Below are 18193 nucleotides of genomic sequence, written 5' to 3'. Positions count from 1 at the left end.
TATACATGAGTTAAATTTACTTAAAAATAGAAGGAAAATATGATTCTTTATGGAGGTTGAAATAAATCAGGGATAGTATATTCACTGATCCTTAATAGATTCAAGCATTCTCCAGCTAAAGGTATTATGAGTAGTAAAAACAGCTCTGGGCTAGGGGATAGAAAACTGGCATTTTGGCCCCAGTTCTGTGATTAGAATAACTGTGTGACATGGGTAAGGTGCCAGTTCTTTCTGAGCTTGAATTTTCTTATATGTAAAAAAGAATGTCCACAAATCCTTGTTAATGTTCAGTATGGTTGAACATAGAGCAACTCTTGTCCTCAAGCTGATCCCATAACAGATACTAAAACAGAACTGTAATTCTTCCCCAACTGTAAATTCTCCTTACCTGATATTTAAGAGTGGAGCTTGGAAAACATTTTCTAAAGAGGGCCAGATGGTAAATATTTTAGGCTTTGCAGGCCATGTAGTCTCTGTTGCAACTACTCAACTCTGCAGTTGCACTGAAAGCAACCACACACTATATGTAAATGAATGAGCTTGCCTGTGTTCCAATAAATCTTTATTTACTGAAACAAATGGTCAAGCCACATTTGACACAGAAGACATAGTTTGTCCTTTCCTGTTCAAGGACATGACTTTGTGGCAGTCAATACACTTTCCCTTCAGTATATATAGGGGAAAACCAATGTTCATAATAATTAGATAAATAGGGCACTGCAGAGTTGGAAGTGAAAGGAAGGAAGGAAGGAAGGAAGGAAAAGAAAAGAAAAGAAAAAGGAAAAGAAAAGAAAAAAAAGAAAGAAAGAAAGAAAGAAAGAAAGAAGGAAAGAAAGAAAAAAGAAAGAAAAAGAGAAAAGAACAGAACAATGGAGGGAGGCAGGAGATGAGAGAGAAAATGAAAAAGAAGGAAGGAAGGAAAATGGAAGAAGGATGGAGGGCAAGAGTGGAGAACTTTGTAAAAGAGCATTGGGAGAGAAGATTGGGTGTATCTGTCATGGGGGTGGGGCATTGTCAGATTGGAAAAGGCTTGGCTTTGGCATGGAGCTAGCAGCTACGTTTGGAGAGACTAGCTGGGGCGTGCACGTGTGTGTGTGTGTGTGTGTGTGTCTGCGTGTGTTTGTGTGTGGTGTGTAATACTAAGGCACACTCGTCACCTTGTGAAAGAGGTGGCATGGTGTACTTGAACCTAGTATGGTGCCAGGTACCAAGGGGAAACTCACTGAATATTTGTGGAAAAGGGAAGGAGAGGAGGGATTGCCCTCATTTTATAGATGAAGAAATTCCAAGCCAGGGCCCTGATGCTGTGTGAGGTTGAGGAAGTCATTGCTGTTTTCCTAAGGAATCTGCAAGGAAACAGAATTCAAAGAGAAGGACATTGAATTTCACTCCTGAGAGAAGCTTCCAATATCTTCACAGGTCCAATCCTCCTCAGAGAAGGTGGAAAGTGTTGGTGGCTTCTGGGGGATTCCTGGTAGCCCAGGCCGCCATAAGGCCAAGTGTTACCATAAAGTTTATCCTGTGGAGATGGGAGACGGGCCTGCAGTGCTTATTTTGGCTCCTTTTGCCATGAGTTCAGAATCAGAGGCTGTGCTATTCCTATCTCACAGTCTCCCTCATGCTTTCTTCCTTTTGATTCTGAATTCCGATGTGGCGGGTAAGAGGGATGAAAGCTGAGGAGAGACTTCTGCACTTGGAGCACAGAATCAGATTCTGGGCCTCTCTCCTGGAGCTGGCTGGCTATCTTGAGAAGATGGGCCAGGGTTTAGGAAAGGGAAATTTGGACTGTGTCTCAGGGAGGACGATATCCTCTCTGTGCCATCACGTAGAAGAAGGAGACCTGGATTTTTAGGGAGTCTTAGAAACTTGGAATGTGATTAAATTGATTAGCCAGCAAATCTGTAAAATTTCACACAAGCCACGCACTTAATATAGAGCTGGATTACGGTTTGCACTAATTCATTAATTTTGTTTCACAAGCTAAAAATTTTGCTATGCAAATGTATGCAAATCATATAGAAAAATAACGTTGTTAGCCAAGTGCACCAGCACCTGTTGGGGTTTTTCTCTGTTTCTTTGGTTTTGTTTGTTTGTTTCATTGGAACTGTGCCACTGGGGTGAAAAGCGAGGTAATAAATACATTCAATATTAGAACTTGTGTATTGAATAAGATTCTGAAAGATGATTGGAAGGCTTTCTCCTTTAACAAATACTGTGGTGATTGGCATGTCTTTTTTCCTCTTTTTCTACCTAAAACAGAATGAAGAAGATGAGCAACATTTATGAGTCGGCTGCCAATACGCTGGGAATCTTTAACAGCCCCTGCCTGACCAAAGTTGAGCTGCGTGTGGCGTGCAAAGGCATTTCCGACAGAGATGCTCTTTCCAAACCAGACCCCTGTGTCATCCTCAAGATGCAGTCCCACGGGCAGTGGTTTGAGGTAGGCATGTCCAAGGCAATGGACTGGAGGGTTGATTCAGAAATGTTTTTGCATTTCCTTTCTTCAGGTGGTTTATTTTGATGAGATAGAAAATTCTTGAAATGAATACAATCCTATTTCTGCTTGCATTGTGATGCTTTGATGCAACTGCTTTAATGCTGTAGATATTTTGACATTTACCCTTAATCTTTGTGTTCATTGTAGACTTAGTGACCCTTGGGGAAGAGCAGGGAGGAGTGCCTGACAGAAGCCACATGACATAACATTTATTTTTTGGAGCGAAAACTTAATATTAGCTACATTTTATTGGATACTCACCAAGGGTCAGGCACTGTTCCAAGTGCTTTATGTAAAAATAACTAATTTGGTCGTCACAACAATCCTGTGAGGAAACAGGTGAGGAAACACAGAAAGGTTAAGGATGTGCCCAAGATCATTCAGCTTGTAAGTGGAAAATCTGATACTTAAAACCAGGCTGCTGGGCTCCAGAGCCTGAGCTCTTTCTTGCTATTTTATACTGATGGTGGGTACCAGTGTGGTCTTTGGTGGTTTGTGTGGCAACACTGCAGGTTGAATTCTGCAGTTGGGTTTGTTAATTGATTTAAAAGTTGAAACAGATTGGATGAGGACTCTTTTTTTTAATGTTTATTAATTTTTGAGGGGGGGAGGGAGGGAGAGAATGAGCAGGGGAGGGGCAGAGAGAGGGAGACAGAGGATCCTCAGAGGGGCTCCAACTCAGGAACCATGAGATCATGACCTGAGCCAAAGTCAGATGCTTAACTGACTGAGCCACCCAGATGCCCCTAATGAGAGCTATTTTTTAAGTTCTATTTTGGTTTGGTTTTCCTTTTTCCTAAGTACCTGGTCTGAGGAAGCAATGTCTTTTTTTTTTTTTTAATTTTTTTAATGCTCTCTTATTTTTGAGAGAGAGAGACACACACACAGTATGTGAGTGGGGGAGGGGCAGAGAGAGAGGGAGACACAGAATCTGAAGCAGGCTCCAGGCTCTGAGCTGTCAGTACAGAACCTGACACAGGGCTTGAACACACAAACCATGTTTTAAGTTGCACACTTAACTGACTGAGCCACCCAGGCGCCCCTGAGTAAGCAATGTTTTAAAGATCTGGTGTGAGGTGAATAGTGGGATGGAGAGGAGGGGTGGGAGTTGGGGAGATACAGCAGAGGGAGCAGTAATTATCATCTCTAAGGGAACCAGGTACTCCGTGGAATTTGGAGAAGGGGTTTGAAGCCATGCTGAGCAGAGCAGTGGTAGAGGTTACTATCAACTTTGGGTCCATTACAACAAACTCCTCCAGTCTTCAGTACTTCTTCCAACTATTTGCAAATAGCTGGAAGATGCTGTTCCAGGAGGTAAAAGCTTCCATTCCACAGAAGAAAGAGGGCTCAAAAGCAGCCTGTTTGCTTATTCTTACATATGTGATAAAAGCCACTTCTCTGAAGGGGAGGTTTGGTCGGGGTGAGTGAGCACATGGAATTCAGGTGGAGGCATCTTGCCTGGAGGAATGCAGGACAGATGAGCAGTCTGGGGGTCTTGGACTTAAGACTTTTCCAGTGCTTATATTGTGAATGTAAAATAGCGTTCATAGGTCTCTTAATGTGTAATGTGTTTTTTTCCCTTCTAAATAGTCTCATTGACTCTGTTGATGGGTTTTACGGTTTTTAACTTTTTATTTAACAAAATGAAATGGCAGCCTGCATTAGGGAAAACATTACTCTTTGAAAATGAGAGGAAAGAAATTAGAAAGAAATTCATCTCCTAATGCCCCCTTTGCATAAGACAACTATTATTTGTATATATGTCTTTTCCTTCTGTCATTCATATTCTTACATGATTCTTATGCATGTAAAATTTTCTTTCCTCATTTTATTACCTAGTAGTATATATTTTTCTATATTGGTGTAATATTAATCATTACAATTTTTAAAGTTGCATAATATCCCATCACATGAATTTATTTACTAATTTTCCTGTTTTTTTTCCACTTTGAAGTTGCTTCCCAAAATACCCTATTTTAGGGGCACCTGGGTGGCTCAGTCAGTTGGGCGTCCGACTTCGGCTCAGGTCATGATCTCACGGCCCGTGCATTTGAGCCCCACTTCAGGCTCTGTGCTGTCAGTTCGGAGCCTGGAGCCTGCTTCGGATTCTGTGTCTCCCTCTCTCTCTGCCCCTCCCCCACTCACGCTCTGTCTCTATCAAAAAATGAATAAACGTTAAAAAAATAAAAAAACAAACAAAAATACCCTATTTTAAACTGCAATGAGTATCTTTGTGCATAATGCTGTTCCCTACTTTTCCATGAGTTCCTAGGAGAGATTGTCCAAGTGGAACTACTGGTACAAAGATAGGAAACTTTGGGGGCTGTGATACGTATTGCCACATTGCTTTTCCAGAGTGCTGTATTACAGTGTTACTCAAAGTATGGTCTGCACACAGCTACCAGCTCACAAACTCTGTTAGCAGTGCGCAGATAAGAAATTTGTGCCACAGTGTAAATTGATTCCCCGCTTCCTTCATCTAAACAGTCTTACTCTTTAAAAACAATAATGTCAGCTGATCTTCCAGCATACAGAGCAATAGGCTGATTTATAATCTGGCACTTTGAGAAACACTTCTGTAATCTAGTTTATACTCTTAACAGTATGCATTCAGGATACAGTCAGAACAACAGAGCCCATGCTAGGTAGCTAATAAAGGATTTAATTCAGGTACCTAGTAATAAAGGAGTTGGAAATGCTGAGAAACTAAATTGGGACAGTGAGGGAATGCAGGCATCAATGACAGGAACCTGTTACTTTGCTTAGGGTGGGGCAGTAGTGTGCCCAGGCCATCTTGTATAGGTTTGTGAAAGCTGACTCTTACGTATTCGGGAACTTTGCACGCAGTTGTGGTGTTGGTATTTAGACCACAGACTTGGCAGATATTTCTAATCAGGGCTCAACTCCCACTCAGAGCCATTTGGTAAACATTTATCAGTACACCACTGGGCCAGAGGGGCCAGAGGGGGAGGTGGGAGTACTGGAACCAAACACCTATCTAGCAGAGGCTAGATCCATGGAAGGAAGGCCTGTCTGGTGGGAGCCAGGAAGATAGAGGAGATGTGGATAGTGCTGGAAATGCTGCCTGCAAGGGAGGTGAGGGTACCCTGGTATCTGCCTGCCTGTTGCTCTCATGTATCTCACTGTGCCTTCCACTGACCAAACCTTGATAGAAGCCCATTGACAAGGTTTGCAGGGAAAGAGTACAGAGTGCACTTGAGAGCAAAGATGTACATGGCCAGCACATAAACCTTCGACAACTCACAGTAACTTGGATCATCATTCCCTGTCTCATCAAGTATTGCATATTTGTTTAACACTAACACCTACTTTTCAGTACAAATTCAGCAAATTCTAGGAGTTAGAAGCACACCTATGCTACAAGTTAAAAGCATCTGACAGTCTATTTAAACCATGTAGCGACTACTATCCTTGCTTAGTGAAGGCTAGCAAACATGGACACTGGGATAAGATTTATTGATGCATTTACCTGTGTCTACCCCCTACAATACATCTGGATTTGCAGAGAGATTTCCATGTACACTGTTAGAGAACTGAGAGAAATCCTTGCAGAATAGAATTCATGCTGGCTGTGTGCATGTCTTTTTTTTGTGGGGAAATCTGGTAATTGATTAAGTGGAGAAAAAAACAAAGAGGCTAAGCTGATTTACATAATGAAGAGATTGTTGGGGGGGATGTGACAAGGTGAGAGAGAGAGAAAAGCAAGGGGAGCATATCTTTCAGAGGGAATTTTAAAGTTTGGCTAAGGGGCGCCTGGTGGTTCAGTTGGTTGAGCAGTTGACTTCAGCTCAGGTCATGATCTCGTGGTTCATGGGTTTGAGCCCCAGGTCGGGCTCTGTGCTGACAGCTCAGAGCCTGGAGCCTACTTCCGTTCTGTATCTCCCCCTTTCTACTCCTCCCCTGCTTGTGCTCTGTCTCTCTCTAAAATAAATAAACATTAAAAAATTTAAAAAAATAAATAAAGTTTGACTAAAGAGGCTCTCCAGTCAGCACTGTCCACTGGAACTTGCTGCAGTGATAGAAATGTTCCCCATCTGTTGTGTCGGACAAGGTAGTCATTACCACATGTGGCTACCAGCACCTGAAAGGTGGATAGTGTAACTGAAGAACTAAAATTTTAAAATATTTAATTTTAATTAATTTAAGAGTAATTGTAAGTAGTATGGTTCCAGAGTCTTTTGATGTGCTAGAGAATTTGGGTGGGTGGGTGGGGAAGAGGAGAGTTTGTAAAAATGTTAGAGTAGGCTCTTAATTTTACAACTTCACTGGGTTTGGGGAGATGTAACTAGAGTTTTGACATTTCTTTTTTATTGTGATTGCTGGCCTCTGCTTTTCATAATGGAACTGCAGCAGGGAAAGGGCCCCGTTTTGCCCTGGTTCACAGCTCAGGTTACTACTGCAGTAGTTAGAACTGCTTTCAGATGGCCTTCCCATATGGAAGCGAACTGTTTGCTCTTTTAATATGCTGTAGCTTGTTAGCCCTGGAAAAAGAACATTGGCCTCTAAAGTGATCATGACACTGTAAACCTGATTTTTAGACTCAGAAAGACCTACAGTCTGACCTCCTGTGCTGTTAATAGTATTAAGGGTCAATGAGGATAAATCTATGTCTTTGAAATATTGGAAATCAATTGTACTGAAATGCACAAGAGACAGTTGCTCTTTGCAGATGCACGGAGTTTGGAATGAATATCTGAGGACTGAGAAAAGAGAGAGGATGCTTTTGTTTCCTCCCAGAATATGGAGATGGGATGGTATTCTTGTTGGGTGAAACTTTTAGCAAATCTTCAATGGCCATGATTATAAGTGTTAGAAAAGAAGGAAAAAAAAATACTTGTTAGTTGGATGTACATTCCAAACTGAGAATTTCCGAGTTACCATTTAATTTCCCTAATTTAGAATCATACTCATTAAAAAAATCCTCCCTGCACTCACACCTAGCCATATGGGGCAACAGTGTATGGTACAGTTCAGTGTAATGATATTTAGACCATATTCCATTATCCAATGAAGAGTGGAAATAATTTCCTCCTGCCTTCTGGTGAGTACTGATGTGTTCACTAACTTTTGGAACCAGGCAACATATCCAAGTGGGAAAAATTAATACTTCATAGGGATTCAAAAGACAAGGGCCCTTGTGAACTAAAGACTTGTATTCAGTTTCCTAGAGCATATGCTGTATCCCTTGGGTACACTGGATATTCTCCATGAAGCAGAGCTAAGCCCGCAGTGCCATGGCCCTTGGCAGAAATCCTATAAGTGGCATGTACTTGTCCTTATTGGAAAAAGCCAAATTATTCCCACATTGCCAGGATGTTGCTCTAATCACCTTTAATTCCATTTTTACATTTAATTTTAATACACAGTGTTTGAGTTTCTCTATAGGAAGCTCTAAGTAATTCTGAGAACTAATTACCCTTGGATCAATTCCATTATGAAAACATGTTATGATGAATCATGTGCTTTGGTAGATTGTTGATAATAATAATAATTGTTAGTAGCAATTAGTGTGGTTATCTAATAATTATCAGTGCACCCTGATGCAAGATTATTATTGTTTATAATAATATATCCATATAGCACTTTATATTCACGAACGCCATCTACTTACATTATTTCATTTGCTTCTTATAATAGCCTCATGAGAAGGTGTTACAGACATTGAAATTAATTCTAGTACATATTGGGTATCATGATAGAACCTGGTTTGTATCCTCAAAGACCCCAGAGTCTAGTAGAAGAACTCTGTCTTAGAGAGGGAGGGCTGGAGGCTTGGAAGATTATGTGACTTTGAGGAAGAGGGCTCAAAACAAGGTCCGGACTTAAATTAACTCTTCCTTCCCCTGAATGTGCAGTGGGTAGATGTTTTATGGCGTCTCAGCCTATCTATAACCAGTGTGGTGGGTGGACCTACACTTGTGGTTCTTAAAATTGCAAGATGTCTTTCAGCAATAACCATCAGGGAACTTTGAAAAAATAAAGGTTTGTTGCTTACAGGACCTAGAAATTAGATAGAACACCTGGGGCTACTCAGCAAGGTCTTGGGTAGAATGAGAGAGAGGGAGTGTGCACATGAGCCTGGGGTTCTGTTTTTATTGGGGTTGAGCATGGGGGCCTAGGGTTTTGCAGGCCCACTCTTTGTTGATGAATTTAAAACGTAAGAGGAAATTCAAAGTGCAGGAAGAGAAAAAAACAAGGGGACCAAATGGTCACTATTCAAAATCAATCAAGGTTTCTAAAACAAAAGAGCATCAGTGGGGGAGGTGGCCTGGCTCTTTAGGAAGTCAGTGGCTGCTTGTGTGTTTATTTGAGATAGTCCTCTTTGAAGTGGATACTTCTTTGAAAGCCTCAACAGTGGAAGCTTAAATCAGGTACCAGCTTTGCAAAACAGAAAAAACATGTCAGGGCTTATGCTACAGTAGACCATCTCAAGGGTGCAGAGGTTACCTTTATGTGGGATGGGGATAAAAATAAATCACTCTTCCACCTCTCCTTGCTTTCTGTCCTCTCTCCCCACTTCCTATCCATCCAGATGTTGGGTGTGTTTGCCGTATGATCTTTCATCCCTGCTAGCAGGCAGCACCGAAGGGGAAATAGGAGTCTGGGGGGGGGGGCTTGCCCCCTCCCAAATAAGTGGGATGTGAATTTTGCAGCAATTCCCTTTTGGTTAGAGGGCTCATGGAAGAATTCCATAGAACAAGACCTATTTGTGCTCGGGACAGTAGTGAGCCATCACCTGTTTGTGTCTGAGCCAGGAAGGTGAAGCCCTAAGTAGCAGCTTTGCATGTAACCTGTAACAGAGATCATCAATTTTCCTTTACTCCAGAGTGCTAAAATTTTGTGAAAATAGGTCAGGCAATATGACCTGGGTCATATTGGGTGATGACAAAATAAAGTAACTATCTATATGTGTTAACACCAGCTTGGAATTAGTCCTTTTACATATATTCTTTCTAATCCTCACAACTACCCTGCAAGGGAGACTTTACTAACCAGGTAAGGAAACTGAGGCTGGGCAGTATTAACAAATCACCTGAGGCCACACAGCTAATAAATAGGAAAGCTGGAATCTGGTTGATTCCAAAATCTATATTCTTTTCACCTTAACCTGGGATTACGACTTGAAGCTCAAGGCCTCTGTCCCACACATAATTTTGTTCGGCCTTCATGGTGTTCAAGCAGGTCTGCACTGGTTGACAAAACTTAAAGATCAGGAGTTTTATTTTCTCATAAAACTCCAGATTTCTCGTTTCTTTAGAATAACCAGAAAAACTAGCAACATGGAATCTTTAAATTTTTTTAATGTTTATTTATTTTTGAGAGAGAGACAGAGTATGAGTAGGGTAGGGGCAGAGAGAGAGGGAGACACAGAATCCGAAGCAGGCTTCAGGCTCTGAGCTGTCAGCACAGACCCCGATGTGGGGCTTGAAACTACAAACCACGAGATCATGACCTTAGCTGAATCTGAATGCTTAATTGACTGAGCCACCCAGGCGCCCTTGGAAACTTTAATCTGTGTGCAACAATGAGCTGAACGTGGGTAGCAGCTGCCTGTATCCAGAGTCTGAGTCTGTCCTCCTGCATCCTGCTAGCCAGCCTGTCCCATCATTTGCCCTCCTAGCCTGGCCCCTGGAAGTATTTGAGTTTAGACTACACTCCTGTACCTGCCTGGGCTGGGTCTCTCAAACATAATTAACCTCTCAGTTGTGGACACAGACAAGAGCTGAAAAAATGAAAATTAAGTCAATTAAAGCATTCCCTCTGGATATCACAAACAACCTCCTTTCTTGAAAGATTTTCTGTTCACACTTTGCTGACTTGTAGCGTTTTGGTGGCTGACACCTAGCATGACAGATGATAAAAAACAACAGTTTTCTTCAGTTGTTCACAAAGTTTTCACTCCAGTTTCGCCTCAGACTCCCACTCGGGAAAACTTTGATGTTGTTTTCTACCCCCCCCCCCTTAACAAGTCCTTAATAAGAATAATTTCTTTCCTCTAAAAAGGTGATGTTAGAAATCTTACCCCAAGCACTGAATAGAAAACAAAATGAAATATTAGAACCAAAAAATGTTTCCTCCTTGCTGCCTGAGGTCACTTCCCTTTGACCAGAGCCTGCAGTTGCCTGCTGTTCAGTCTGTAAGTGATGTACTTGGGTGAAAAGAGAGAAGAAAAATGCATTGCATACCATGCGACTGAGTGGCTTTCTTATCACTGAAATCTCAAAATTGTCAATGTCATGGTGTTTGAGAGCGGAATTGCACAAGATGGAAATTTGGGTCTGCAAATGAGGGAAAAACAATTTGAACTGAAATCCTGTGTTGACTATTAATTAATTAACTCTTGTGTGTCTCAGAGAGGATTTATCAGTTGCAAGAATAATGTCTATCCTCCTGCAGCGAGGAAAGCACCGTGCCATGGGCTTCATTGCCCCCTTAGCTTGTAGAACTGGCAAGCCACAGTTGAACATCTAGACTGAGCCATTCGTTACCATGGCTTTTTATAATGTACCTTGAGTCTCATGATGAGTATTTGAAAGATGGAATTACAGTTCAGGGAAAGAGCTTCTGGAAGCGTTTATGATTTAGAGCCCTCTGCCTCTAGCTTAAACAACCTTCACCCTCTCCAGGAAGATGTTTTCAACATACTTCCTGGGTTCCTGTTTTAATGTTTAAACTAGACTCACTACTGATAATCGTGTCCTTAAGAAAATCATCTTTCTTTTATAATTTCAATCCATTTAATATTTTTAAAATTAATTGTAATGGTGGTTTATTAATGATGATACCTTGGGGTACCTGGGTGGCTCAGTCAGTTAAGCATCTGTCTTCGGCTCAGGTCATGATCTCAAGGCTCATGAGGTCAAGCCCATTGTCAGGCGCTTTGCTGATAGCTCAAAGCCTGGAGTCTGTTTTGGATTCTGTGTTTTCCTCTCTACCCCTCCCCCACTTGCACTCTGCCTCTCTCTCTCTCAAAAATAAACAAACATTAAAAATTATTAATGATGATACCTTGAAATATGCTGAGAATGGTTATACAGTATATCAGATAATCTCCTAAGCACTGTGTATGTGTCATCATATTTAATTAGTAAAACAACCTTATAATTTGGACTCCATATATACTTTATATAGAGACACAGAAGAGTTAAGTAATTTGCTCAAGGGGAGCACAAGTAGTAAGTAGAGGAGTCATGACAGATTGAACCCAGACTGTCTGTCTCTAGAAACTACGCTGCCACTATCCTTCACTGCCCTCCTCTGAGAAAAATGAGTACCATTCAGTGTCTGAGTGTCCGCCATGTGCCATGGGCTAAGTCTTCACATGCATTTTCTACGACCCTCATGACAGTATTAGAAGATAGAGACTGTGCTTACCCATTTCACAGGTGAGAAAACTAACACAGAGAAAAGTGCATGTCCAAGGTCACAAGACTAGGAAGAAGTGGTGATGGGATTTGAACCCAGAGCTTTGTGTCTCCAGTGCCCATGTTGTCTCCATGACTCTGTGTCTCTCTCATCCTGGCCTCTGTGGAGGTAGAGTAACCGCATATAATGCTACTAATCCTTAAGATGAACATGTTTTCCTCTCCTCAGAGAATCCATTAACTCATTTAAAACTGTTTGCATTTATTTTTTTTAACAGAAATTAGATTTGCTTTGGTAAATACCTGAAACATCCTTGTAATCTCCTAATTTGTACAATTTTAGCCTGACTTCCTAAAGGTTCCCCAAGGTGCATGCATAGGGGCTCTCAGCTGAGGCTATGGGGCCAGACTACCTAGAATGAAGTCCTACCCCAGCCGTTGTTAGATGTACCAATGGGCAAATTAGCCAAACCTTTCTGTCCCTCAGTCTCCTCACCTATAAAATAGATATCATAATGGTACCTGCTACCATTATGAGGATTCAATGACTTGATACCTGTTGAATGCTTGTAAGTGTCATTGATACAACAGAGTCAGTGATCAGTAACTGCTATGATTAAGGAACATTTGTCATTTTTCAAGAATTGTTTTCTAAAGAAAGATGTGCTGGTTGGTCCTCAAGTGTTCTGACAATTGATGCCCTGTGGCTAGAGGCTGAGCAGTAGAGACATATCAGGAGGTCATTGGAGAAGTAAATTCTGGGACACTAAAGCTGTGACTGTTTTATTGACTTTGCATCCCTCGTGCCTACCACAATGACTGACACAAGAGATGCTTGTAATTCAGTAGTTAGATGGATTTAATTTCCATGGTCCATTTCCCCATGTTCACCTCCAAAGACCCTTGGATTTTTGAGAACTGTCCTGTTCTCATTTAGGAGAATGAGAACTCAGCTAATTAGAACTCACCTACACCACTAGGCTTATCCCTTTTACATGGAGGTAGGATTATTGGTGCCCGAGGCAAAAAGTTTGATTTGAAGGGATTTTCTTTATGTGTTTGTGTGTAAACTATTCAGGCAGTATTGTAACTATGTTGAATGGAGTCATGAGATGATATTGGAAGGACATTTCCTACCACTCAGGGATAAGGAGTATGGAGCCCTTTGTTACCAGGCTCTGTTAGCCTCTGTTTCCTTCCTTACATCCTTTTAGCTCTAAACTTCTTTGTGCTCCCCTTCTTTTCCTCTCTCCCTTTTTCTTCTTCCTCTGGGGAGAGTGAAACAGAGACAGGCAAGGAGAGCTATAGCTACAGTTAGTGTTGGAGACTGGGGTCTCCCTGTGTCTTCTCTCCTCCACCCTAGGCGCCATCTGGACTTATCCTCCTGGATGACTTATCCACCTCCCGGATCTCTTGCTGAGACAATATGGGAAACAGTAAATTATTTGCTGAAAACACAACATCCTTCCACCTAGTTTTCTCCTCTGTCTGCTTCAGAAGCAACTGAGTATAGAAGAAGTCGCAAGTTTTTTTTGTTGGCTCTCAGGGATTAAATGTTTTTTTTAAGGCATTTTATTTTTTTAAGTTTATGTATTTATTTTAAGAGAGAGAGAGAGTGAGCACACACGCAAGAGCATGCAAGCAGGGCAGTGGCAGAGAGAGAGGGAGAGGGAGAGAGAGAGAAAGAGAGAGAGACAGCATGCAAGCAGGGCAGGGGTAGAGAGAGAAGGAGAGAGAGAGAATCCCGAGCAAGCTCTGCACTATCAGCATGGAGCCCTACAGGAGCTCGAATCCATGAACCGTGGGATCATGACCTGAGCCGAAACCAAGAGTTGGATGCTTAATTGACTGAGCCACCCAGGCACCCCTTAAATGTTTTTTTTTTTAAGCCATGGAAATCCCTGGAATGAGAGTGAAGTTCTTCAGTGTCTTTATTTGAACCTTAGGACAGGAAATATTCTCAACTTCCCCATTCTGAGTCACTGCAGCGTTTGTTTTGAAGACTTGTAAATAGTGTTCTGGGGGTGGGGGTGGGGAGCCTAGCTACTTTGGAAGTATTGCAAACATTTGTTTGAAATATAAATTTAATTTTTTGCTTCTCAATTTTGAGTGAGGCAATTTGCATATGAAATCCAACCAAAAACATCCATTTTGGATGTTTTGTTGGATGAGTTTTGACAAATATATATATACACACTTGGGTAGCCACCATCCCAATCAAGATATAGAACATTTCCTAGAATATGTGCTAATATTTAAAATATATTACAGGAAACAACAAAGATAAATTTCAACACATCAGAAACCACTAACTCTCAGATTATGTTCCCATTGATTGACATGTACTAAGTGACAGAAATTTCAGCTTATAGAGCAATCTTATACTAATGAAATATCATCTTTAACTGTTAAATATATTGGGGCTCTGTGTAAGATTTTTGTTGAAAAGAGGAAAAGATGGTTCCATAGCTAAGGAACATTTGAAAAGTCAGAGAAAGAGAACCATAAGAAGAAAAATAGACCCAGAGCTGGTTTAGTTCAGAATCAAACTAAATTATTTATAGTGTGACTCACCAGGCTTCAGATCATCCTGAAATCCCCATTGCTGACAAATTAGGAAGCTGCCAGAGCAGGCAGGCTTGATCTAAAGTCAGTTTGGAAACATGACTGAGGTCTAGCACAAGTTAACTGGGTGACCCTAGAAAGTCACCTAACATCCCTGAGCCTCTCCTGCTGCTTTGTGTCTAAATGGTTGTTATCAGTATTAAAGGAGTGGCTGGCAGGACGTGAAGTGGCTGATGCTGTAGACCCTGGGCTCAGACAGTTTGAGTTATCCGTGTAACCTTATGCAAATGCCTCAACTTCCCTGGGCCTGTGATTTCAACATCTATAAAATGGAGATAATAAAACAAACAAAACAAAGCAAAACAACCCTATTCCATGAGTTTTCATAAAGATGAAATGAGATGATACTTAAGAATTGCTTAATATAGTACCTGGGTCATAGTAAGTGCTTAATAAATATGAAAGGAGATAATGTGTGCAAAACTAACGAGGTTAGCACACAACTTAGCGCTCAGGATATGGAGGATATTATCAGGTAATATTCACTTCGCGGTGTGTTTAATGCCAGTGACAAGTTTTGGGTCTGCCACTCAGCCCTACAAGAAGTCTTGGTCCCATTTGTCTGTGTAAAATCAGAGAACTTTCGGTGAGAAAGTTGAACAGGTCTTTAAGTTTCTGCCAAGTCTCTGACTAACCACTTTGATCGATTGGTTTTGGCTCTCCTGGTCAGGAATTATCTGAGCCTCCTTATCCCCTGCATTCTCTGCATTTTGAGGAAGATGAATAGACTTGGAGCAACTTCATTCCGCTTGTCCATGTTCTCTAATCTGTGGATGGGAATCAGAGAGGCCGTGCTGATAACCTTACCTTTCCATCTTTGCTTCTGTGCCAACACCAGCCCCCACAATTTGGCAGTCTCAGAGAAAAAGTGACAAGAAAAATGTTCCCTTCTGGGAACTCCAGATGTTCTCGGGGTCAGTTTATAGGCTAATTAAATATTTTATCTTGATTCAAGCTCAGAAATGTTCAACTCTCTATCTTGGCTAGTCAAACACTTGGTATTTCAATAGCTTCCTTTCATATGAGAATTTAGTCTTAGATATTTTCTTCTTGAATGTGAAGACTAGTTCTTCTTGTTGAAAGATTACAGTTTTGGAACTGTGTGTAGAAGTAAGCAATTCAGATACCTTTTTAACCTCCCTTTCGTGAATTCTAGCCTTTTCAAAACAGCTTCTGAGAAATGGACTTATGGTAGGGGAACCAATTTAAACCTGCCACTGTTGAAGATTTGCTTCAGCTGGTTTGTTCTAATTACGACTCTTGCATAACAATCAGCCCAAAATTTAGTATCTTTTTTTTTAATGTTTATTTATTTTTGAAAGAGAGAGACAGAGCATGAGTGGGGGAGGGGCAGAGGGAGAGGAGACTCAGAATCCAAAGCAGGCGCCAGGCTCTGAGCTGTTAGCACAGAGCCTTATGCAGAGCTTGAACCCACGAACCTCAAGATCATGACCTGAGCTAAAGTCAGATGCTTAACTGACTGAGCCACCCGGGTGCCCCCTGCCCCCAAATTTAGTATCTTAAAGCAACCATTTTATTAATTTCCTGGATTCTTTGCATTGAGACCCCAGACAGGGCATAGTGGGGATTGCTTATCCCTGTTCCACAATGTGCAGGGCCTCAGCAGGGAAGCCTGGAAGGCTGGCAGTGACTAAGTCTGGGGTTTCAAGTCATCTGAAAGTGTCTTCACTCTCATGGAAGACTAGAACTCCTGATTAGAGTATCTGCGTGTGGCCTTCCATGCATGGGCAGCCTCTGGCCAAGGACACAGACCCATCCTTTTAATTGGAAGAGTGTTGAATGTTTGCCACATAGTTTAAAAATCTATATCTGGAAATTTTAATGAGCTAAGGAGCCCCATCTTATTATCACATGATCCTATGATTACCCTACAAGGTGTAGTTGGGGGAATGTGGGCATATTTATAATCTTAATTCCCATTTAGGATACTGTCTTAGAGGTTTAAAAGATGCAAATATAGAACTTGTAAAAGGAGAGACTTTGCTCTGAGTGTTGAAAATAGGAAATGCAAAGCCTCAAGAAGTGCAACAGAAAGTGTAAGTTGAAATCTTTCCCTTGGTTTTAAACCCCAATTTAAAGAATAATGTGTCTATATGTTACCACCAGTAGATAGAAGAAAGAAGAAAGAAGAAGAAGAAGAAGAAGCAGAAGGAGGAGGAGGAAATAAGAGTAACTGGTATCTACATAGCCCTTTCGCATTTTCTTTCAATGACTCCTCACAACAGTCTATTTAAATTCAGCACTGCTAGGGGCGCCTGGGTGGCTCAGTCGGTTAAGCAGCCGACTTCGCGGCTCAGGTCATGATCTCACGGTCCGTGAGTTCGAGCCCCACGTCAGGCTCTGTGCTGACAGCTCAGAGCCTGGAGCCTGTTTCGGATTCTGTGTCTCCCTCTCTCTGACCCTCCCCCGTTCATGCTCTGTCTCTCTCTGTCTCAAAAATAAATAAACATTAAAAAAAAATAAATTCAGCACTGCTATATTCATTGCCAATTCACAGATGAGAGAACTGAAAGTCAGGGATCTTGTACCAATATTTCCAAGATTATGTGGTCAGTATGTGTGGAATGTGCTCTGTAAAATCATCTGACTTCAAATTTTGTATCCTTTGGTTATACCATGAGCCTTCTCCCACTGGTACCCATTATTCCTGCCCCCTCCAGAGAAGCCACTGCACCCATGGGTGAGGGCACCACCCTCACAGTTATCTGCATGTTTTTGCTTACTTGATCCTTCTCTTGTCCACTCCCTACCTGCCACCTTGAAATTTGCCCAACTGCATTTTCCAATCCTAATAAGTATTTTCCACAAAGATTCATTGGCAAGAGAGAAGTTCGTCCTATGAGTACATAATCTATTGTAGGTAGTAGAAAGTGCTATGAAGAAAAGGAAGCAGGGATGGGAGTAGGGAGTGATGGGGTGGAGACCAGTTTAAAAATCGTGGTTAGAGAGGGCTTATCTGAGGAAGCAACATTTGCACAGGAACTTGAATGGGGAAGGGAGTGAGCCATCTGGATACAGGGAAAGAGTGTTCTAACAGAAAGATGAGCAGAGGCCATAACACAGACATTTACTCGGCCTATTTAAGCCAAAGGAGGGAGGCAAGAAGGCTAGAGAGCAGTGGGCTATGAAGACAAGGGAGAGGATATGATGCAGGAGAGGCAGCTAGGGGCCAGAATGTATAGGACCTGATAAACCATGGTAGGGATCCTGGATTTGTACTCTAAATGTGATGGGGGGTGGGGTGCACAGAATTGGAAGTGCAGGGAAGTGATTTACATTTTAAGAGATAACACTGTTTGCTCTGCCATACAATGTACAGAGACAAGAGCAGATGCTGAAGAAGACTCAGGAGCTACTGTATTTGTCCAAGTGAGAGATGTAACAGTTTGGATCAGGTGGTAACCATGGAGAAGATGAGAAGTGATTGGAAATGAGATGTATTTTAAAAGTAGACTCTGTAAAATTTGCTGATGGATTGCAAATAGGGTATGAGAAAAAGAGATCAAGAATGATTCCAAAGGTTTGAGCCACTGGGTCAGTTATGATGGATAATACTGGGGGAAGAGCAGATTGTGTCAATAATCCTGCAATGAACATGCTTCTAATTGTGAGAGGCAGTGTAATGTACTGGTATGGTGTGATCCTGTTAAAAACAGTCTATATT

At 41.6% G+C, this 18193-nt stretch overlaps 1 protein-coding gene across 2 annotated transcripts in view; it reads left to right on the top strand.

The window, feature by feature from the left end:
* Positions 1–18193, top strand: part of CPNE4 (copine 4) — a 507119-nt gene that overhangs the window by 140547 nt on the left and 348379 nt on the right. For both annotated transcript variants that reach the window (XM_058729893.1, XM_058729894.1), the window contains exon 2: positions 2260–2440. In XM_058729893.1, the coding sequence (XP_058585876.1) occupies positions 2260–2440 (181 nt within the window). The remainder of the gene's footprint in view (positions 1–2259; positions 2441–18193) is intronic.

This window comes from Neofelis nebulosa, chromosome 5 (genome assembly GCF_028018385.1).
Source record: "Neofelis nebulosa isolate mNeoNeb1 chromosome 5, mNeoNeb1.pri, whole genome shotgun sequence".
NCBI lineage: Eukaryota > Metazoa > Chordata > Mammalia > Carnivora > Felidae > Neofelis > Neofelis nebulosa.
This window is presented reverse-complemented; position numbering and strand designations above follow the sequence as displayed.